Raw genomic sequence first — 24,262 nt, 5'->3', positions numbered from 1 at the left:
TGTACCCAAAGGCCCAGATGATAGTTGCAACCTCCAGAGTGTCAAGCTTGAATCCTCCCTAGCAGGAGCCTGCGGGCTGCAGCAAGTGAAGCAGATTGTTCCCTTCTTTGTCTCTAGTATGTTTGTGTTCACCCTGATGCAAACTGGAGGCTTGTATTCTGGGACCTGCAGTCTCCATTGATCTCATTTCCTTACTCAAAACAATTTTAGCCGCAAGCTGTGGTGTCAACAGGGTTTTGTGTACTTCGTGGGAAGCTGGACCAAATATTGCACAGGGACCCTCAGTATTCTTCAGCCTGGATATATTCTGCCAATCCAATTATATTAACTGACTTTTTGGGGAAGTAAATCACGTTGGAAAAGAAATAGTAAATTAAGCCAGCCAAGTCTAGGAGACTGCACTGTTCCAGAAATTTGCTTACCTTTTGGCTTTAAGTGTGCCAATATGAGTATAAGGACTAGCAACACTTCTTTTAATAAAAGCTTGAACAGTGGAATATGGAGCTTTGGATATGTAGAACAGATGACCCTCGAGTATAAAATTTGGTGGTGTGTATTTGACCAAATGTCAACGCTGTAGGCAGGCTGCATCTGATTGAAAAGGTTTTGATCAAGTTGACTGGCCAAAATATCCTATCTCGTGAACACAACATTTTTCCAGGGGTCGGTACTGGGGCCTGTACTGTTCAACATCTTTGTCGGTGACATGGACAGTGGGGTCGAGTGCACCCTCTGCAAGTTTGCTGATGATACCAAGCTGTTTGGCGAGGTAGACACGCTGGAGGGGAGGGATGGCATCCAGAGGGACCTGGACAGGCTGGAGAGGTGGGCCCAAGCCAACCTCATGCAGTTCAACAAGGCCAAGCGCAAGGTCTTACATCTGGGTCAAGGCAAGCCCAAGCACAAATACAGGCTTGGCGGGGAATGGCTGGAGAGCAGCCCTGAGGAGAAGGACCTGGGGGTGCTGACTGATGAGAAGCTCAACATGAGCCAGCAATGGGCGATCGCAGCCCAGAAGGCCAACCATATCCTGGGCTGCATCAAAAGAAGTGTGGCCAGCAGGTCAAAGGAGGTGATTCTGCCCCTCTACTCCACTCTCGTGAGACCCCACCTGGAGTACTGGGAGTACTGCATTCAGCTCTGGAGTACCCAACATAAGAAGGACATGGACCTGCTGGAGCATGTCCAGAGGAGAGCTACGAGGATGATCCGAGGGCTGGAGCACCTCTCCTATGAGGAGAGGTTGAAAGAGTTGGGGCTGTTCAGCCTGGAGAAGAGAAGGCTTCAGGGAGATCTTATTGCAGCCTTTCAGTACCTAAAGGAGGCCTACAGGAGAGCTGGGGAAGGACTAGGGCATGCTACTAGGGCGTGCAGCGATAGGACGAGGGGGAATGGCTTTAAACTGGAAGAGGGCAGGTTCAGATGGAACATTAGGAAGAAGTTTTTCACTTTGAGGGTGGTAAGGCACTGGCACGGGTTGCCCAGAAAGGTTGTTGAGGCCCCATCCCTGGAGGTGTTCAAGGCCAGGCTGGACATGGCCTTGGGCAACCTGGTCTAGTGAGAGGTGTCCCTGCCTATGGCAGGGGGGTTGGAACTCGTTGATCTTCAAGGTCCTTTCCAACTAAACCATTCTATGATTCCTTAAAAACAAACAAAATCAATGAAATAGTAAAATTCTAGTGTAAATATTGGGAGGCCGAAAAATATTCCTCAATCTAATGAGTTCTTAAACCATTCATCCACTCTTCCTAGCAGATGTGATATGGAAGGTGGCAGGGTGTGTCGAGCACTTTGGGGAGGAAGATGATGTGACTTTTCATGTGCCTTTGGCTTATGAGAAGAGAGTGGCAGGAGAGAAATATGGTATTCATGAATGTGCGGTCCCTAAAATTTCTCATTTGTTAATATCTTGACTGGATAATTATTTTTATTTACTGTACATCTTCCAAACACATTTTTGTATGTGCATTTCTTGCAACTTGTATGTTTCAAGACAACAATATTTGTAGTAAGATGCTAAAGTAGGATATCCAGATTTTGTCATGAGAAACTGCTTTCATTTGGTGTTAGTGGACTCACTATGGTTTGCTCAGGTGGATGTACATTGCAAACAGTATTTTGATATCTGAGGAATAATTCAGACAAAGGACAATTAAGCTTCACTGTGCCTAAAGGGAAGGAAAGTAAACACAAAATGCCTCAGAGCTGGCAATATTTGTTGAAAATGAACAACCTCTCCTCAACCATCCACAAATAAAAAGTACTTTTGTGAGCCATGAAACTTAAGAAGTTTATTTTTCTCTGGATTGCCTTTATGTGGATTCCCTGTTGTCTGATGTTTTGGTTGAGCCTGCATTGCAAGCTGTCCTCAGCATATGGGCTACTTGTCTGTCCATCTTCTGATGGACGGACTATTAATTGCAAAACATGGGGAAAATTAATATCTCTTTGGCCTTTCTCCTTTTGTCTGGTTTGGCAAAATTGTTTGATGTGTCCCTGAGTTATTGCAGGTAAGAGTCAGATCGAAAATAGTGTGATCACATCCTTTGCTTTCCTTAGGGAACAGACTGGGGGAAAAACATCCTAGTGGTAGAGCACCATTGCTTCACTGACAGTGGCAGGGAAACACTTCATTTGGAGAAAATGGAGCATTTTTGCAGCAGGCTAACTTTGGGATGTACTCACTGGGAGTATTACAGTTTGGTAACCTGAAATCCACCTCTGACAGAGCTGGAAGTATTTGTTATTAGTAATAGCAGTGCTTTATAAGGAGAACAGTACCATAGTCCCCATTTGTAAAAGTGAGCCTGAAGGAGATGCAAAGATGTGGCCAAGGTCATCCCAGAGGCCAGTGGCAGAGATAGGACCAGTCTTTGTATTCCCCGAGTCTCCTCCTCTGACAGTCTTCTGTCCACCAGCCACAAAAGCTCACAGAGGACTTGAATCACATGAATAGATCTGTTATCTACAAAGTCATGCATATAGATACCAGTCACGCAGAACTAAGCTTTGGCCCCATTTTCATATTGGAGATTAAAGCAGCTCTGCAGAAAGTGTATTTCAACTTTCTGTCTTAAAAATATGCTGCTAATTAGGGATGTAAAGGGGCTGAACTCAGCTGCAAGACTGCTGATCTGTCCTAGTGAGACATTGCCTGCCAGCATTGTTTGGACTCCAACTAACCCTTCATTGTCTTCTCTCTCGTTGAGGTCCTGAGCGTGCACAGAAAAAAAGGAGGATTGATGTCTTTATATTGTCATTTCTGGCTGTCTGCAGGATACCCTTCAGCCATTTTCAGCAGTGCTCAAAAGTATGCTCTGCTGTTTTTAATCTTGTTTTGCTTTTTGTTTTTGCTGGTGGCACTCTTCCATGCCCAGAGACTTTTTTAATTTTTACTTTTGTAGCTGTGCAATTCTACCTTATTAAGTTGGATTCTGCTTCTTGTCGCACCCTTCACAGGGTTATCTTTTTTAATGGGTAAAAAAGTGCATATGCCAGCATTCCACGCTAGGAGTTCTAGTATGTGATGTACATCGGGGAAGGAGTTGTGCTCTGCTTCAAATATCATATAGTCCTGACAAATAAGAGAAAAACTCTGCAGCCTCCAATCAGCTTTAGTTGGATTGCTGCTCAATTTAAGTACTAGAGAATTTGAGTCACAGTTTTTAGCTTGGAGGAGGTTGGATATTTTCTCTTCTCTTCTCTTTTTTTTTTTAACATTTTAGGATCCTCTGGGGAAAAAAAAAAAAAGATATTTTGCATTTTACAGAACAGTATTTTAAATAATGGTTTAGAAAAGATACTGCCATACTGCTGACTCCCAGTAGCATTAGCTATTAAAAAGTGTATTAAATCCATCTGAATAAACTGTTGTAGAAAAGCAAAATATCCTATTTTAATAATGGATTTTGAAGAGTATTGCTTTTATCCATCTAGAGTTTTGCTAATAAGCTAACTGCAAAAGATCAAGCTGCTTGCATGTGTTGGGCAATAATAACCAACTTGAACCACTTTCCAGCAAAAATACTATAGGCCTTTGCTCGACTGCTGTGCAGTGACTCCAGGGATTTCAGTGGGAGATACTGATCTCTGCAATGCTTCTGTGTGCTTTTGCCAATCAAAGGCATTTACAGTATGTCAAAACAATCAGTGATTACTGCTCTGCAGTTTTCATTCCCTCATTTTGCAAAATAAAAGGACTTGTTCTCAGGGTTTCAGTGGCCACACAAGCATCTCTGCATGCTGAAGTAAATCTTTCTTGTCTATACATGTGGACCTGAGAGGTGTTTTTGCATAATACCCTTTTTTGCAGCGTAAAATTCTGTTGGAAAATAATGGAACAGGGTCTGGTCCGAAAGCCACCCTGACGCCCCGGAGTTCCTGCTTCTGAACAGCAGCTTATCCACAGCACAGAGATTTTGTGATAGCCATACAACGTGACACCTGCTGTCCCTCCGTGTGGAAGAAGATGCATCTGGGATGCCCTTCCACCTTGACGGGCAGAGCTGCCCCTTTCTTGACTGCTGCGATCATGTAAACCTCCCAGAAAGCTGCTTTACATAAACCAGCAGAGAGACAAAGCTTGCTGTTTTCTCTGTGTGTCGGAGAGACATGTTTCCCATTTTGCAGGGAATGTAGAGCTCTGCGGAGCAGAACACCCAGGAGGGGGTGCAGCTTCCTCTGGTTCTGCACCAGCCCTCCCAGGGAGCTCCTCCGCCTGGCTGGAATATGCCACGTTATCCCACAGGCAGGCACGGGGATGATTTGTGCTTCTGGAAGCCACTGTTGTTCTCGGAGGGCAGCTCCGTGCTGTCCTCGCAGGGCTGCCGCTCTGCAGCTCCAGTCCAACCCATCCAGCCAGTGTCTCTCTCCCCAGAGTCCCCAACCTCACAGCAACTGCTAAGAAGATGTTGCAGTGTGAGTAGTGCCAACCCCAGCCTGTGAGAACCAGGTGGAAATATTACCTGAGAAGTCAGCAGTTACGCAGCACCACTGAGAGCAAAATATTGGGGCTGCACATACATCCTAGCTTGTAAACGGCAATGTAAGGAGACATTTCTTGCTTGCACATCAGTAGTCCCTAGCAACACCATCTGATAAAGCCCTGCTCTGGTTAGAGAGGTCCAGGCTGAATTTTCTGTTCGGTGTTCCTGCCCCTAGAAGCCTGGTATTTGTTTACCGAAAAAAGCACAGTTACGTCTTTAAAGCTCTGCTGCTTGGTTGGCAAATAAATGCTGGGAAGTGCGGCTCTGCTGAGGTTGTGCAAAAAGAAAGCAATTGTTATTCATTAAGCAGATGACAGCAATGGGAGCAAAGAGGATAAAATTCGAAATCTGAAACCACCTGCTTTAATTTTAGCCATAATTGAAGCGGCTGCCCATGATGTTGCTGATGCACGTATCAGATTTGCACGCCATGCGCTGCTCTCACTGATTTCTGTGGCAGCAAGCTGCAGCCTGCTGTCTGCTCTGGTTCAGGAGGGGATGGAGCTCCTGTTTGATTGCAGGTTATAACGGGCACTTTAGAATCTGTTTGTTTCCTTCCAGGACCAAAATGCGATCGCAGTCTGGCTCTCTGATAGACGGATGCTTTAGTCATTAGTGAGGTTTCTGTGACTACAACACCGTGTCCTAGCATGGGTGCACTTATCTCTTTTGTTCCTGATTCGAAGCAGTGATGCTTTTCTTGCTCTTGTGCTCACACACTCGCTCTCTTTCTCTCCCCCTCTCTCTCTCTCTGTCTTTGATCTTGCTGATATGGGGAAAAATATCAGATCCAAATCTTCATCATATTTAATGAAAACATCTTGTAGGATGGGAATAAATTGCGACTGAGTGCAGCAGCTGGGGGCTGCAGTGTGGTTGCTTGTACAGCTTGCTTTTACCACAAAACTGCAGCAATCGTCAAGGAGTGCTGAGGTTGTTCTGCAGCTAAATAAGCACTTAGGGGCTCAGCATTCACAGAGGGCTATGCTGGTTTTGCTGGGAATGGGTAGGTTGCGCAAAGCTCTCCTCTTGTGTCTCTAATGCAGGATTCACATGAAACAGGTAAAAAGAGATGAGATGTTTCCTAATGGCAGAGGCTCTCATCCTTCACTAAATTCCCTGGAGTTTTTGCTGTGGAGTTAAATGGCCGTAAGATAGCAGTGTCACTTCATAGTCAACCTTATTACAGTACTAGCAACACAAGCCTGAGAGCTGGGGAGCTCACAGCAAAATCAGTGAAGGCAGGAAAAGTCTTGACCTCAGCTGCACAGTGAAATGTTAGGGTGGGAGCGTTAACCGTCTGTCCTTGAGCTGTTTAGTGCAGATTTATACTGCATGTGTTTGTATCTGTATGCCAACTTTCAAAAGCTATGAAAAGCTTTTTTACGGTTTCCTGTGATGATACATAGTCAGGGGGGATACTCGGATGAATAAAGAAATATGCCACGAAATGGGGAGCAGGTGAGCTGCATGACAGATGTGTGTGCTGTCCTTTGTTGATTTGGTGCTGCCTCTTAGCTAACAGTATAAAGTGCTGGGAATACGACACGAGGCTTAATGCCACTTGGGATGTTGCTTAGGAGAAGATCCTCGCTGCTTTGGAGCATAGCACGTCGTGTGATGTAAGATCCCCATTCCCTTCTGATCAGCATTCCCTACTAAGCATGTCTTCATTCCTCCGCTTTACTGATCATTTACAGCTGTTCGCTTTATTTCATGAGAAATTCTTAAAGGGCTGAGACAGTAACTGGACTGCGCTGTTCTGTAATGCAGCCCAGAGCTGGCGCCGTGTTTCAAGCAGCCAAATGAGATTCGCACTCAAGTCCCAGCAGACATTGTTCGTCTTTGTCACGGGAGTCCACATTTTTCTGGGGTCTAGTATCTCTCTGGACATCTTCCTTGTTGTAATAAAGAGGAAGATGGCTATGGCATCCAGACAGTTGAGGTGTATTACGCCCGTACTTGGTAAACTGCCAGTACAGCCTTTTTTGGTCTGATGCGAAGACATTTCCATCTTTAAGGAGGCATAAAATGTCTTGCAGAGTGGGACATACTGTCTCCCTGACTTGCTGTCAGTTTGTAAAGTGAGTTGCGTTGTTCTTCCCCTGCAGTCTTTTTATCACTGTTCTAGTCTAATACCTATATTTAAATCATTAATTAGTGAGCAAATAACCACCTTATGGGCACTTACTTAAAAACAACTACTTAATGTTAGAAAATAATGAGTTCTAAAAAAAAAGAATCTTTGGCAGTCTTTCGTCTGTGTATTCCCGGTGATGAAGAGTACACCAAACAGCCTGTCAGGTCGTTTCAGTTCCTTCTTACACACAGCTGAGCTAAAAGTGAATGCACCCTTCCATCTTCCACCAGTGTGTATCTTCCTCCTATGTTCATTTAAATAATAAATTCTGCTTTTATTTATCAATTCATTGGCTTTGTTAAGTAAAAGAAGTTGGGTAATTGCTGTGCCCACAAGGCATGTGACACCTCTGACCATCACGGATGGTCTCCTGCAGGCCGTGCTGGGCAGTGAGTGCATGGTGACACGTGCCCAGTGTGCCAGAGCCCCACCATCCACACCCCTGGGTCGTGTCCCAGCAAAGAAACAGGGAATGGTTTGGAAGTGCTCTTATATCCCCTGATTTTGGCGTAGCTTCAGAGAATGTTCCACTTAGACCTAAAAGATAGGCATCCATTTCTTCTGCAGAAAGGAGTCTTGTGATGTTACAGCTCTACATGTAGCTCTGGTTTCTCTGTCCCCAACAGGTGTCCTTGCAGAAAGACCAAAAGGACTTGAGTTCTTATAAAAGCCCGTACTCCTTTGAGAACTACATAGCCAGCAGATGCTTTACAGTGAAAGAGAACATCCTTTGAAAACAATCTGGTGTTTATTAATCAACAAGAATTCAGTGTTTGGGGTCCTTCGGCAGGAAAAGAGAAGGAAAGCACATGTGGGCCTGGCCTCCTGAGTGAAAACATGCAGGTTCCATCCCCGTGCTCTGCTGAGGAGCAGATTTTGTATAGCATTGGTATGTCAGCACTTTGTTCTCAGTTCCAGTGACATTTGGCAGGATTCAATACGCTTATGTTGAAATTGAGTTGCCGAAGACCCAGGCAGCAAGCCATTCACCTGCTCACTGGTGTTGCCCTATAGATATCTAGATTTGTTAAGCTCCCTCTTAGCCGGACAGTTCTCTGGACACTTAATTTTAGACGCCCACATATGCTTCGAAGTGCCATTTCTGGGAAGGCAGGCACTTAGATCTTATTTAAAACTGTGTTTCTGGTTTATGTGGGTAGGCACCTGGACTCTGTTATTTCTGTTGCAAAGGACTGAAAAATTAGATACGGACGAGACTAAGTCATGGGCCTAACCTCCTGCCTGCGACCAACGCTCTCCTTCGGGCATCAGAAGATAGGCTCTAGGCACTGCTCAGCCTGAGGGGTTTGTCCCAGTCCCAGCTGTATCTCAGGAGAGCACCCTCACCATCCCTCCCTTAGCAACTCTATCTTGAGAAGTATGAGGCCAGGGATAAAATGTGAAGGAAGAGGTGGAGTACAGAGGGGAGCGGTAACCAAAACCAGCTATTAGGGTGCTGCAGGGGAAGAAGAGTCGCAGGCCCTCCTCCCTGGCCCACGTTATGCGTTTTTTGTTGGGTACCACCATCACCACCAGGAAGCACCGATGGGAGATTGTCTGGCTTTCCGGTTGCAGAGTCGCAGACATACCATCTGTTCCCCATTTGTTGCCGAAGTTATTTAGGTGGCTGTGTGGGACAGACAGGATTACCCTCTGGGCTTTGGTGCCTTTGATGATGCAGCATCTGAAGTTAACACTTAAATTAAGCAGACTTGATTTTATTGCCATTGTCTATTATAATGCCCATGAAATCATTAAAACTTTTTGTCTGCTCCTTGGTCTTCTGTCATCTCCCTGTAGTGTTTCTGTCATATGCTGACTTTGTATGACCTGTCTGCCTGGAAAATCAGCAGCTGTCTTCCCTTCCCCACCCCAGCACACAGTGGGACCTCCCAGGGCTGCGGGATACCTCCACTAGCACTTCTGTGACTTGGTAGAGATTCTTGGACGAGGGACACCACTTTTGGGAATAACCTTTTTTTCCATTTCTGCCTCACAGATTGATGAACTCCCTGAAGGAGCTGTGAAGCCTCCGGCAAATAAATACCCCATCTTCTTTTTCGGGACTCATGAAACGTAAGTGAATGAACTTGATCTTTTCCTTTGAAAGTGTCTTCTTCCCTGGCAGCTAACGTCATCTCCACTGATTTTATTGGAACAAATCCTGACTGAAGCCATTGGAAGCCTAGAGATAGGTCCTATGAGCCAAACTCATTTGTATTAACACACGGAAGTGAAACCTGAAAGTAGGTAGGAACACTGCTGCGTGAATGGTATCCCATGGTCTAAGCATAAATAATAACCAGTGCCTGTGTTTCGCATAAAGAAAAGTGTTAGCATAAGTTTATAAAGGATCATCTGAACTCAGATGCAGGGGCAAAAATTTTCTATTTGGATGTATGTGATAGCAAAGATCAGGCTGCTGTATTCGGACACATTTGGGTTCATGTCCTGTGTGAGAACTTGCTTGGTAGTTTGTAAAATGAAAGGAGACAGACCCCAGTGTCTCACACAGTCCTCACATAGCTTTAAAATGTATGCATTCCTGTGAGATAGCTGCTGGGGATATTGTAGGACGGAGCTCTCAGAAGTGATAGAAGAACTGAGCTGGCTGAGCTAACAAGGAAAGAGAGGAATCAACAGAAAGGGTAAGTGAGGTCTCGTAGTAATTGAAATGTAAAAGTAAAAGAAACGTTTTTCATTATCTTTAGTTACAATATTTCTTCCTATCGCTGTAATGAAACAACCTGATATTTTGATATATTGTGATCTACTACTGTCACAAAATAATCTAAAAAGAATACAATTCAAGTAAACTTATGATGCTTTAAAATCAGAAACCAAGATCTATTTTTTTTTTAATGGAAACATTTTTCTTGAGAAACATTTTGAGGAAAAACTCTGACCACTTTTATTCTGAAATGAATGAATCTCAAACTGCCAATCTCTTTTGGTTTGGGTTTTGTTAGCCCATGATCTGACTGTAACATCTGAAACAGTAAAACAGTTCATAGTTACTACCTTAACAATTTAAAAAGCATGTGTTAAAAATGAATTGTAGATTCAGCTCTTTAGTTTTATAGCAGAGCAGTGGAAACTGTTATACTCTCCCAATGGCAATGAACGTTTTTCAAACAAAGACATAGACAATTTTTCAGTGTTTACTGTACATAAAAGGCTGTGGAAACATTTCCATACATTACTGTTGAGCTAAATTAAGGTAGCTCGTGGTAAGTTTCATGCAGCTTACCTTTGTTATTTATGTTAGAACTGTTTGTATGTATTTTTGGCAACAAGGAGACATCTCCTAGTATTAGCAAAAGCATAGATAAAATAATTTATTCAGATCCCTTATTCTATTGCAGCCTTTAATATTAATGAGACATCTGTTAGTTTGGAAATCACTGTTTGGCTTTCAGGTAGAAACGCATTCTTGGCTTTGTAATTATATAATGGAGTTATTTCTCAATGAGACAACTGAGTGCAGATGCCATTCTGTCTCCTGGGTGGTTAAAAGGAAGCTCTCTCCCTGGACACTTGTCATCTGATGCCTTTAGCCACCAGTTGGCTCTGTACTGGCAAAGTTCTTGGCCAGTGGGATCATTTAAGTGAATGAAACTTTGCACATTCATAAATGCTGGGAAGAATCAGGGCATGAATCAGGCATTAATCTGAAATAATGTTTACAGCGAGGAAGAAGCATGTTCTTGTGATTAAGGTGTCAGACTGAGACTGAAGAGAGTTGGGTTTTCCTCTGTACTCTGCTATCAGTTTGAGTTTGACCTTAGGCAAATCTCTGTGCCTCAGAAGCCCTTATGCAAAAAAGGGCAACTTCCCAACCTCATGGTGATGTTACAAGAATAAATGCGTTGTAAATGGTGGAGCTCCGAAATCCCATGGTAATGGAGACAATAGAGTTAACATTAATTGCAAAGATCATCAGGAAAGTAGGACAGTGATTATAGTGAAGGACACTGTGACTTGCTCAGCTCCGGTCATTGGTGACATAGAATCTTCCATGTGGGAATGAAGTATTTTTTTGCCTTCGCTGTTTTTAATTTAACTTAGAATTGGCCATTCCAGTGCCACGATACAGAGCACACTGGATATAGATACCCAATGAAAAGGAAATTATGCTTTCTTCAGTTTTATATGAGAAGTTAGGATTTTACTGTAAAGTATGTAGAAAAAGCAGGATAAATCGCCACTCTTCTTTTTTTATTATTGTGCTGCCTGTGCCTGAAATTAGTTGGCCCAGTGCATAGCTGACTTAGGCTGCAGCACGGCACAAAATCCCTCCTTCGCTGTGCTGTCTAAAAACCAATTTGGCCACAAGTACCCTGTGTGTCTCATTGTTTCCTTGTATTACTCATCTCCCTATATTCACCCATTGTTTCTTGTCTTATATGAAATTATAAGATTTTTGGGAAAGAGAACATTGTTACTGTGTTTGCAGAGAATCTAGCACGTGGCAGGCTTATTCCAAGAAAGAAGCTCCCAGGCTTACTGGCAGTATAGGTAATAATAAATGCCACTGCTTTTTCAGTCCAGTAGTACAAGGGGTAAGTTTTGGCTCTGGGATTCTAGGCACTGCTTACATGCTTTAACTTTTCATAGGGTATTTTTAGGCCTTTGTGGATTTGTAACACATAGGATTGGAAGTTTGGTCCCTTGCTATGGCGGGCAATTACGTCATATGATCCCTTTCATAAACTGTTCAAGTGCCAGTTCCCAGCAGTAGTTAATATAATAAATGAGACTTGTTTTAGTTGTTTCTAGAGAGACCCAGCATGATTTTGCAACATCAAACATCAGGATGGTGAGCCAATCCATTAATTCAGACTCACAGCAGTAACTCAAAGCCAGTGTGTTAAATAAACAAACAAACAAATAAAACTGAAAAAGAAGTGATAGAATGAGCAGAAGAATAGGGAAAACATTTGCAGTGTTAATGTTGGGGTTTTTTTGAAGAGGAGGAATTTAAGTCATTTTTTGAATGTTACCTGTGTTAAAATGCAGTGCGTTCCTGGGGCCCAAAGACCTTTTCCCATATAAAGAATATAAAGATAAGTTTGGGAAGTCGAACAAGCGAAAAGGGTTTAATGAAGGCCTGTGGGAAATAGAAAACAACCCTGGAGTAAAGTTTACTGGATATCAGGTAAATGACTTTCACTTCTATTCCTCCTTATCTTTCTTTTCTTCTTTGAAGACTTCTTGTCAATGTGAACGTTGTATGAGTGATGTGGAAAGTTCTGGTTTGGGCGTTTGCAATCATGTAATGTAAAGACAACTGTGGTCTTGCACTCTGTGACAAATTGAACTTTAATCATACTGCAGAGCCCTTTGCTTTCTGTGATATTCTGGGGTGGTGAAGTGGAAAATTCTGCAGCAGATTTAGTTGAATTAAAAATGGAAGGTTTTATTTACTCCAGTATAAACATGAATAATTTCTGACTTCTTCTTTCTGTTGTTTATTTTTATATCAGGTTCAGTGTATTTTACACAGACCTTTAAGGTCACTGCACTTTTGATTTTTACATTGATAATGTATAACACGTGGGACACCACTGCCAAAGTTGTGAGGGGTGAGAAGGTGGAGGTTTAAGCTGCTCTTACGAGACAGTGGCAGCTGTACAACAGCTCTCCCTGTTGGATGTCCGGAGCAAAAAGTCAGAGAAGCTGGAGGGGGAGAAGAATAGTTGGTGGGCTGTATAAAACTAAAGAACTTTTCTCGTTAAAAAAATGCGGTCCTTTGAAGGCAGAAATCACCTCCAAAAGAAGGCGAACACCTATTACATTATTAGCACAAAACCTTACAAACCAGAGATATGGACCACCTGCAGACAAGCTGCTGCCCCTCTCAGTTCCTGTTTCATATTTTCAGCCCTACAGATGTTTTGCATACACTTGGGGATTTAAAAAAATCTAGTGAATAGTCTGTGGGAGATGGACTGTCAGAAGGCTCTCAGCCTTCTGGTCAATGTTTGCTTTTTCTTAACACTGAGATCTTGCCCTTCGGGGGGTTTGTAACAGCCATCTTCTCTCCTGAATAAGTCTCTCCCAGTGCAGCCAAAGTCTAAAAGTTTCCATAGTTTGCCCAAAGTAGAACATGCCAAGTCTCTCCACTGAGCAACCCTTAGTTCTCGGCAAACACATTTTTGTTATCGGATCCTCTGTTTCTGTGTAAACCCTTCAGAACACGCTATCCCAGAATCTGCATCTGATAACTGTTTTCAAGTGGTGACTGAGAAAATTGCCTTTGCAGCCCTTTCTCTTGATAATTGCAAGAATAACCTGAGCTCTTCCTGACTATAACGATTAAAGTGTAAGCTGTCTGTTACCAGTATTTCTGTCTTCAATACAGAACAAAAACTGAGTAATAGGTTTTAATGGTATTTTTGTTGTTTATGGTATTTTTGTTATTCTTATTGTTATTTCAAAGGCAATTCAGCAACAGAGCTCATCAGAAACTGAGGGTGAAGGAGGAAATACAGCAGATGCTAGCAGCGAGGAGGAAGGTGATCGGGTAGAAGAAGATGGAAAAGGAAAAAGAAAGAATGAAAAAGCAGGCTCAAAACGGAAAAAATCCTACACTTCAAAGGTTATCTTCTGAGTTTTTCCATTGTTACCCATGTGCATTTATAATTAGAATATTGTCCACCTCATGGCAATCTGTTCTTCCTTCTTCAGCATTTTGATTCCAGTACCATAATGATGGTGTTCAAGCAGGCAAAGGGAACTGCTCTTGCTTTTGTAGGCAGCCTTGGTGAGACAGCAGTTGAAACAGTCTGCCCTGTTCTAGTGCCCACACTTAGAAAAGGAGGTTAAAGTATGGGAAGGAGTTCAGAAGGGCTGGAAAGAAAATCCATGCAAAGATCGATTGATAGTTCTGATCATCTTAGATAGCTATTTCCCCATGAAGAGCCAAAAAAAAAAAAAAAAAGCCTTAGGAGTGTGCCTCCTGGGAGACATGAGTTTAGGTTTGATTCCTGTCCAGGAGAATTCAAGCTTGCCTCTCCTGTCTCCAGTGTGAGCGCCCCAGATGCCATGCTAAAAGATATGGTAGGGTCAGATCTGCTCAGCTGCTCCCGTTGTAGCTGAGTGTAAAATGCTTCAGTACAGGATACAGAATGGAAGGGAGGAAGAACTAATTCATTAAGCAGGGAGTAGGACACTCAATTTGGAGATAAAAGACCTGCATTGTAGTACCTGCTTGACCTGTTAATATCTAAGTAGCAGTGTAAATGAGGAAGCTAAGAGTAATGTGTCTCAGACTGCCTCATAATGGCTGGTGAACATAATCACCTGTGTAGTGAGAACTTTGGGTTCAAATACGCTTCTCACTTGTCACCTGCGTGGAAGGGAGCAATGTTATAGGCACTTCCTCCAGTTCTGTGTGCCTCCAGGTCTGTACTTGGCTTAAAATGTGGAAAGTGCAAAGTGTGGCAGAGTCACATTCATTCACATTCATGTTATTCTTCTGTGAAAGTGAAAACTGAATGAAATGAAAAGAAGCAAGCAAACAATCTGATCCAGGCTCGATTTGGGGGAGAGCAGGAGTTTTTGTGGTTCATGCACTGAACAAAATGTATTAAGTAATTTCAACCCCTTTGTGTGTTTTACATTAGAAATTCAGGTCTGGTCTACCATCTTCTTTCCAGAAGACTCTGGGCAAACAGAGGATTAGGAAAATGGTGGCTTAATGCCACAATTTATCCTTTTGTACTGTAGAATTGCATAACATAAAGGCAGCAGAAAAGATGTATTGGTTCCACATGGCTTTAATGTTAATATATTAAAGCTGACAGCACTAAAAAAAGTATGGAAAGCAGCTCTGCTAATGTTATTCTCATTTTACATCTCTGTGTTTAATCAAAACTTTTGTCAAGCTGGCACCATCTGTTTCATTAACTAGCAAAACCTACAGGTGACCCAACGCTAATACCCATCTCCTATTACTGTGTCTGTCTTACAGTCAATTGTGCTGCCAACCTGTGTTGAACACAGAAGTTCTCCTTTGGCTTCACTGATGGCAGTAACTGCAACTACTTCTCCTGAAAAATGCTTTTCACCCCACATATCCTCCCCAATACACACCTTCAACAGGGAACCACATGATCAGACAGCATTCCACATGCATTTCGAAAGTGTCTTTCTATAGTGAAGCTCAGTTTTTATTTTTTAACTTTGTTGTTCATCATTTTAGAAATCCTCCAAGCAGTCACGGAAATCTCCTGGAGATGAAGATGATAAGGACTGCAAAGAGGAAGAAAATAAGAGCAGCTCTGATGCTGGGGACGCAGGCAATGACACAAGAAACACTTCTTCAGATTTGCAGAAAACCAGTGAAGGGGTAATCTTTTGTTAATATAATTCACTTCCCATGCAGTTTGCTACCGGGGGGCTTTGGAGGTGGGGGGAAGGCACTGCATTGCAGTGACCTGCGCGTACCTTGTGCGATCTTTTTATGTTGCATTTCAGTGATCAGACTGTGTCTAGAACAGAAACACGGGACTGGCTCCTGCACTGGTACAAATTTTGCTCTAGAGAAATGACTGAATGAGAAAAGATACTATAAGCATTATTTTTGTTCCAACGCTTACATGGATGTCAGCTGAGAGGAACTACTGAAAACCATGGGCTGGAATGATGCAAAATTGATGGGAGAGCAGAATCACGCTGTTTGCGTAACGCATTTTGGCTCACTAAACAGCGTGAGCCTGCTTATCCTTTCACAGTTGTTTAAAATTTGTGCAGTCCCACTGACTTCTTTGGAGTTCATGAGGGTTCGTGTGCGCTTTACAGACTCTGCGTGCTGCGAGTTTTAGGGCAGATCCTGCTTGGGATATTACCTTCCAAGGAGGGGATATACAGTCTGCTCCAGAGGAGGATCATATGATCTCATTGTATGTTTGTGTCAGGTGTGTTCGTATCAATATTATTTTGTTGTGACCACAACAGCAGAAAGGAAGGCTGCTGAGGAGGGGAATTGGCATGGGAACTGCTTAATTGTCAGCCGCCTTTAACAAGCACTACTATTTCTGTGCCTTTGGAGCAGCACAACCCTCCGTCCTCCGGCGCTTACAGCTCCGGCTCACAACCAGCTCTCGCGCGGTTCCCGTGCCAAGGCTCTGCCACGTGGCCAGCAGCCGGGCTGGGCTGTCACAGGAGCTGCTGAGTGACACGAATCCCCAGGTGTGAGGGGAAGCCAGCCAGCACGGGCTCTCTTCTGACACTGCCGAGGTGCCTTAGCACCCAGCTGCGTGCTCAGCCACAACCCTTTCTCACAAAACACAACCTCTGGGGAGCCGCTGCCGTCTCATGCTTAAAGACTCCTCCCAGAGCTTCCTTTCTCCTGGTCTCTCTGTGGTACAGTGTATGTGTTCTGTGGCTCTTCGCCTTACAAAGACTTTGACGTATGTCTCGTGGGGTCAGGAAGATAATGTGCCCTGAGCCTCTCCCACTCACACTGAACAAGCCACTGGCTCGAGCCAGAGACTGATGCAAGGAGACGCTACGCCTGGCTATGCATCCCAGCGCCTCACCCACAGAACTGGACAGTCTGGGAATGATGAGTGCAGCGAGTGAGTAGTGCGTGTGTTGCCTGCTTTCTGGCTAGTGAACCCTGTGATGCTTTCATGTCTTCAGATAGGTATTTGAGTGAGAAAACTGGCCATAAGGTCCGTCTGAGGTGGAAAGAGGTTCAGGAGGGACTGCTTTGTTTCCCGTTTTTGTAGCAGGGACGGGATATGCCTGTGAACTTTGGGCATGCTCTCCCTGTAAGGACCAAATGCTTACTGAGCTAGGTCAGTCGCAGACTAAGTAGCTAAAAAGGCACATAGGACATTGGCTTTGTGACTGATGACATTCTTGTGGCTTTTCCTTCTGTATGTGACATCCTTGTAACTGCTGGGAGGTAGAGTCCAGCATGCCAGAACATCCTGGTGCTCTTCGGTGGTGTCAGGATTGCGGATATTTTAGCCTCTGTGCTGAAATATTGTCACCAGTCTGTGTCCTTCCTGGCAGCACCAACTCCACAGAAATACTCTCAGTCATTGTCATACCCATGTGAGGAGTTGGCTCTGCTCTGACTTCTGCAACCCCAGTGCTCAGGCTTGACCTCACACTTGAACGACCAGTCTTTAACTAGGTGTTGGATATTTTAACATTATGGGAAAGGCGGAGTTCTAGTAGCATGTGCTAGAAAGAGATGGAGAGATGGTTTTAAAGGGGAGTGTGAGTTAAAAGCACTGATAAGTTCAGAGAAATTCACATCCTGATCCAGATGCTTCACCTTGGGTATTTCTGCCAAAGAATCGGCATTTCACATGTAAATCCTCTTCAGCATTTCTTTTGAGATTTTGTCAGTAGTGCAGTTCTCTTTTGGGACCAGGAGGGGACACTCTATCTCCTGCAGTGCTCAAAGCTAGATCAGGTGTGGTTTTAGAAGGTATGCCTTCATCAGACACAAGGCACTCGGGGAAAGAGTAATCAGATACGGTTTTTCAGTTGGTGTTAACCAGCCGGTCACACTCCCGCAGCCCACCCAACCGGACTGCTCTTCTATACAAAGGAAGGTCGAAAAAGACCAAGGTGTGCCTGCAGAGTTGGGATGAATTCAGAAGAATGTCTGCTAAAAGACACCATCACAGATGAGATTACGGTCTCTTTAAAAATCATTTAACTTGTGAGAAGAGCATTGGACCAACAACATGGGATGTGAGGAAGATGGGCTTCCTTCTCCCCAGCGTGCAGCGCAGGAGCTGCAGACCCACCGCTGCGCCTTCCAACCAAGCCCAGGACGGTTGTGTGGCCGTGAGATGGCGCCAAGAGCACACCAAAATGAACACTGGGTGCAAACCTGCTCCCCCCCAAAGGCTGGGGGCTGCGCGAGACTCACTCCAGAAAAGAGTTTGTTTCAGAGGTACCATGAAGGCAAAGAGACGAGAGAAAGGAGAGGACAGGCGCGTCTCCTTCCCTGGCTTTGCTGTAAAGCCGGCTGGTAGCGGAGGCCGGGAAGGGCTGCGGGAGGCAGGTGGGCAAAGCTGCTCTGCCTGTAGTGCTCCCCACGGGCTGCCTCCTGCAGAGCCTCTGGCTCCCGTGCTCTGCACCTCCCAGGCCTCTGACCATGCAAGAGTTGCCCGAAGGACACAAGCAGCTTTTCTTTTAATAATACTACTAATAATGAGATAGTGATTATGTTTTAGAATGCCTGAGCCACAGGCTGAAGACACATCTCCCCGCTTCCGATCAGAGGGAACCTTGCCTTTTAATCACACTCTTACCCTCAGCATTACGGGGATCTTCTCGGCTGAAGTCAAATGATTGCAGGAGCATCTTCACCTATATTTTTTAATGAAATTTCTAACCTCCAGGTGGTAGAGGAAAGCTTGAAAATGTGAAGTGATGGCTTCCTAAAGACTCAAAACCCAGAGCAAATAAAAGTGCTTCCAAAAGCTATGATATTTTTTCAGCCAATTTCAAACTGTTCAAGGGCTCAACTTGTGATTTTTTTTTTATCCCTGGGGTTGACAAAGCCGCTTTCTTTTCTGATCTCCATCCCTTAGTTTCTCAACTGTTCTTGAGGGCTACAGGCACTCTCAGCAGAAGAGACGTTAACTTCCTCAGACTCAGCCACAGCGTATAATTGCATCCTGCCACTACCTGTTTCTCAAGCTCTTTCCCTCAGTGCTGTTCTTTGGCTGATTCCTTCCCCATAAAGTTGCAAAGCCTGAACCACAGGGTTTTATTCTCTAGTATTAATTAACTAATAATATATATTAGCTAATGCAGTCCATCCCACAGTTTGCTCAAGTCAAGAGTCACGGAACCCCTCCATGACAGTCCTCTGCTGTTAAATACTAAATTGTTTTGGCTGTCTCAAAACACCACATAAACAGAGTATTCCAGCAGAAAGGTATTCATGGCTCTGTGTTGTTTACTTCCTATGGCATAAAATTAGCTCATAAATCAGTGAATTCATGGCAGCAGATTTACATTCCGCATTTAAATCTCCGGTGACTTGAGTGTTTGGTTCTTGGCTGGCATAACTCTGCATCTTTATAGCTGAACACCTCCGTTGCTTTTTACTTTTACTCTCTGGATGCCCACATAATGACGTTTGAGAGCTGGCTGGAGTCCCTGCCCTATTAGAGACTGTTTGAATGTTGAGGTCAGCACTCAGGCTGTGTGGCAAGTTTTTCTTTTGGTATTCATTATTTCAGTGACAGTCCGGACATTGTGTTGGTAAATGAGGCATTCCTTTGTGTACAGATGCATGTGGCTGCCTTTCAGGAGGTGAATGATTTTACTGAGTCTTTGAAAGATAATAGATTTGTTGGAAATGAAATACATTTTTTTGCTCCTGGTACGGCCCGGATATTAAAGTGGGGTAAAGGACTCTGATCTTTTTACTCACGCTGACAATCAGTTACTAACATGGGAGTCGGTGGATCTATTTGTGGAGGCGACTGCTTGCCAGCATGAATAAGGGGATCAAAATCTGGTCCAAAATTACTGCCATCTGATACTATTGCAATTGGGAGAACATATTTAAAACAGCCTGTGTCCAGGACATATTTTTTGTTGTGATGTTCTTGTGGGGTAGCAACAATTCCAGTTACTGCTGTGAAAGACGAGCGTTACGGCCAAACTGGCCAGAGGAACACAGGTTCATTGTGCCCTCCTGATACGGTTTTGAGAAGTTTCATGCCTTTGCACTTCCGTCTTTACTTCTCAAGAATAACATTGGTTACACTGCATGACAGGTTTGGGGTTTTATCAGCGTTAAAAGCATAGCATTTAGGGCTCTATTCAATGTAAAAGCGTTTATGTGGGCACTTTTCCAGAAAATGAAAACAGAGTATGTATTTCTGTCTGAATTTTTTTCTGTAATTTGAGGTAAGTTAAAATCTACTCCTCCATAAAAGATAACGTTTGTGAAAATGTGTTTAACTCTTGCATAGGAAAGATTTCTATGTAAAAATCAAATAATGGCATGCTGTGTGGTGTAAAGAGGTGTGCTGTCTGCTGCCTTCCCAGTGCTCAGGGTAACAGCACTGCTAAGTAAGGCAACGGCACATAACTCAGGAGAAACATAAATGTCTGAATGCAGGTTGAGATTAAAGCAGCATGTATAGATGAAATATACTCTTTGCATCTCTGTGCACATTGAATCCGGTAATCATTTTGACCTCAGACCGACACAGAATAACAATGATCATACACAGCAAGTAAATAATTCTCCTGCCCATCCAGCAAGAGCTTTCAAAGTACAGGATGGCTGAGTCAGTTGCCAGACACTGTTGAGGAAGGAATTTTCAGTGCCAGATAAAACAAAGCAATTTGTGGGTTTAGTTTTATTCCCTGCTCTCTGCGTTCGCTGTCCTTCAATTTTATCGATGACTGAAATTTTTCACTCGAATCAGTCAGATTCTGTGCTGTTTCTTTTGTGTGCAGTAGCGTTGGTCAGCACCGCACACGTTGCACCGTATCTTACAGTAAAGCTGAGAGACTTGTTCAAACAAAGATGATGCGAGCTGATCTGTTTCTGAAGAGACCTGAAACCATGGAGACGATGGAAACTGCTCAGCTCTGCCGCATCCTTGTTCTGCTGCCGCGGGAGCCTGGCAGCGCGAGAGCTGCCTGGGGAGGGGAAGGAGCCCGGGTCCCTGCGCGCCGGGGGCTGCCTGCATCTGGGGAGAAGAGACCTGCTGACTTCTGCAGCAGCCAGGAGCGTGCCTGGGAGGCAAAGTGTGTGTCGTGCTGCAAGATGGCACTGGAAACTCAAAATCCTAGAGGATGATTTGCATACCTGGCTCTTTGTTGTCCCTCCTGTGCCACACTGTGGCCCAACAGAGCTATCTGTGAGGCAGTGGGGAGTGGAAGTATTAATATTCCCAGCGCCCCACGAGAGAATGGTGCCTACCCGATCTTCCTGGCCTTAGTTCCGAGGGAAATTGTTGTTAATAAGTGCAAAGGTTTCATGCTCCGCAAGGACTGCTTTCCTTGCTGCATCTGAGAGTGATACCGTAGGGACCGACTGTTTCACCACCCATCCTGCCTGTCAGTGCAGCGTAGCAGCTGTCATTGAGAACTATAGCAGAAGGCATGGTTTGATTGACCGATCATTTGTAGTTGTTTAATGGGTGTCTGCACTTACCTCTGAAGGGAAAGAAGCGGCAGCAAAGCTCTCCAAGCCACATCTCCAAAGCATCTCTAAGTATAATCTCATTGACTGCTAAACAGGGGAGCGGTCAATGGAAGTGGGGTGCTCTGGATGAGCAGCACATTGTTGCACCTTTTGGGGAGAGGCAGGGCTCCGACAGTTCCTGTAAGCATCATTGCATGGGCATTTTATAATAACCCCTTATCATGTGTCGTTAGTCAGGATGTACCAGGACCTCCCACACGGAAAGTACAGGTTTCCATTACTTACCCTTTGCAAAGCCCTCATCATAGGAGAGAAGAACCACACTGAACAAACCCAGTGCAGCAACCAGACTGGGATCCCAGGCTGCTAAGTGGGCACTTGTGTGCTCTTACCGTCTTGCATATAGAAGCACAGTCCACTCTAGCGATGGCATCATACACAGGTGTGATGATGGGTATGCGGTGCGATGGGCCAGAGGGGGAGAGAGCTTAGGCAGCAAACTGCTAGTGCAGGGATGTTAAAATGTCTTCTTTTCATATTCTCCTCTGGATCCTGTGTCAAATGAAAATTCCGCCATCCCCAGTGGATTTAACCTGTACCCCCCACTTACTCCTTCATGTTGATTTTTTTCATAAATGATCACACCAAATACGGTACTGATTCCTTCGTACTGCTTGTGTGTTGAGTTTCTTTCCGTCCATCAGGGTGCGGGTACACAAGCATTCACGCTCTGAACTCATTACAAAGGAGAAGGGATGCCTTGCTCAGGGTTAGGCAGTCATGTAGCATTGCATGTCGTCATCTTGCTGGACAAAAGGAGCATGTCCCTGTGCCTGTAGGTGAGTTTTGCTGTCTCTGTGAAGAAACCGAGATTTGGAGACATTTGCTGTGATCCCACGAGGACAGTCGGATCCTGCTCCCACTAATGTCAGTGGAAGCAAGAGCTGACCTTGACTCAGTCACCAAGTGGGAGTTTCTTCCTTTTCTGTCATCACCTTGCAGTGAACTCCAAGCCAAACTGTCTCCTTTTCAGAAGCAACATTCAGACACCCTAGCTATGAAAAACTTCGTGCTTGCTAAGTGTTTATTTGTTTGAACAAAAGGGTGTTCTCACAACGAGGAGTTCAGGAATACAGTGGTGCCTCAGCTCTTGCGGGAAGCGTCTCAGTGATTTAGTGTAGTGGAAAAATGCAAAGTGTGGTTGTGGGTGAAGTATACTACAAGATTCATAATTAAGTGATTGGGGAAAATAAAAACCCACATACATGACTGGAGCGGCTTATTTGAATAAAGCCCTGAATGTTTACTTTTAAACTGTGTTCTTTGGTATTTTTTAGTGGTATGTTTAGTTGATGTAACGTAAGCAGCTTCCTCTAGGAAAAGACGTCTGTTTGAACAGACCAGGTGGTTACTTGTACCTGTGACTTTGAAGTGTGGGATTAAGGCATTAATTATATCTAGTTTGATGCAGCATGTTTTTTCTTACATTAAATGTGATTATTTCTCTCTCTCTCTCTCTCTCTCTCTCTTTCAGACTTAACCAACGTAATGACTGCTGAATATTAAGGGAAAACACAAGAAGGTTACATGTTTGGTTGTCTAATATTCTTGGATTTGATATGAGTCACCACATCTGTTCATTGGTATCATCAACAGCATCCCAGTTTGTATGCACATTACTCACATTCCTATCTGTTGTGTTTGCAGAAATGACATTTTACCCTTTTTTCTAAGGGTTACTTTTTGGTTTTCATCTTATTCGGTTGCATGAAGTTGCCCTTTACCAGTGGCTGAGGTTTATGAAGATATCGCATACTTGAACATGTTTTAGATTCCTTTTCTAGATAGAAAAGGTGTAACTCCAAATTACGTCATTCTAAATCAGCATTTTTTTAAAAACAAGTAAATCTTAGAAATGAGTCCCCTCCATACAATACTACAATATCTTCCACATAGAAACATAATTTTAAATTTCCCTATATCCATACTTTCTTGATTTTTGATCAGTTTGCAACATGAAAGAAAAATTCTTCAGTTGAGATCACCGCCAAGTTCAATAATGTAATAAAATACCTTTCCTTATTAGAAGTACCTAGCTAGTTATACTCTTAATACTTCTCAAAATCATGATGTAATGTACACTATCTGACTTAGTTCCTATATGTGGAGTTAGTGAAAGTCTTTTTGTGTTTCTTTAGATTAATACAAGGATTTTTTCCAATGCCAACACGATTTGAAATCATTCATTTGGATGCTTTCCATTTTTAAGCTTACTGTGATATAGAACCCTATGGGAAACCAAAAGAAAACATCAATTTTGAATAACGAAAGGCTTAAAAAAGGATGCTGTCATTCTGGCTTTTTTTTCCTTTTGGAAATAGAACTAGACTAGTAAGTAAGCATTCCAAATCCATTATTCTGTGTACATTATTGTTGCTATTGTGATAATAGAGATTTTTATTTATTTTTATGCCAGCTTTTATTGTGAAAACATATTTAGTCTGGTTTTATCAATCCTTGTTATGCTTGTCCTTGGAACATCTTTTGCGTATTCAAGGTTTGTAGTTGACGAGTTTACTGTAAAAAACTAAAAAAAAAAACACAACAAAAAAACAAAAAACAAAACAAAAAGAAAACAAAAAAATGTATTGTTTTTACAGAATAAATTTATTGGAATGTGTATTGGGAGTAAGGTTTGAGGTTGTAAGCAACTAAGTTAGCGTCATATTTGGCTTCATACGTGTAATAATGTGAGGTATTAATGTAAGTCAAGTATTAAAGCAAAACATTCTGTTAACATGAGTTGACCATAATAGATACAAGTGCAGGTGGGATCTTTATTTTTTCTGTACTTTGCCTTTTCTGGATAACAGGAGGTTATTAAATTCACCTTGAATGTATTCAAAGTTTCTCAAAAAACACTGGCAGTAACGTGGGAGGCTCAGACCCCTGTTTGAGAGCCAGCATGTCCTACCACAGCCCAAC

General features: G+C 43.4%; 1 protein-coding gene across 1 annotated transcript in view; it reads left to right on the top strand.

The window, feature by feature from the left end:
• The window catches only part of HDGFL3 (HDGF like 3), a 38,887-nt gene extending 14,710 nt beyond the window's left edge, over positions 1-24,177 (top strand). Inside the window, exons 2-6 of the mRNA XM_082488612.1 lie at positions 9,125-9,201; positions 12,145-12,283; positions 13,568-13,726; positions 15,332-15,478; positions 22,812-24,177. Coding sequence (XP_082344738.1) covers positions 9,125-9,201; positions 12,145-12,283; positions 13,568-13,726; positions 15,332-15,478; positions 22,812-22,817 — 528 coding nt within the window. The 3' untranslated portion in view covers positions 22,818-24,177. The remainder of the gene's footprint in view (positions 1-9,124; positions 9,202-12,144; positions 12,284-13,567; positions 13,727-15,331; positions 15,479-22,811) is intronic.
• The last annotated feature ends 85 nt before the right edge of the window (positions 24,178-24,262 follow it).

This window comes from Vanellus vanellus (assembly GCF_965231255.1).
Source record: "Vanellus vanellus genome assembly, chromosome: 11".
Taxonomy (NCBI): domain Eukaryota; kingdom Metazoa; phylum Chordata; class Aves; order Charadriiformes; family Charadriidae; genus Vanellus; species Vanellus vanellus.
The sequence above is the reverse complement of the archived record's forward strand: the minus strand, read 5'-3'. Positions and strand labels throughout refer to the sequence as shown.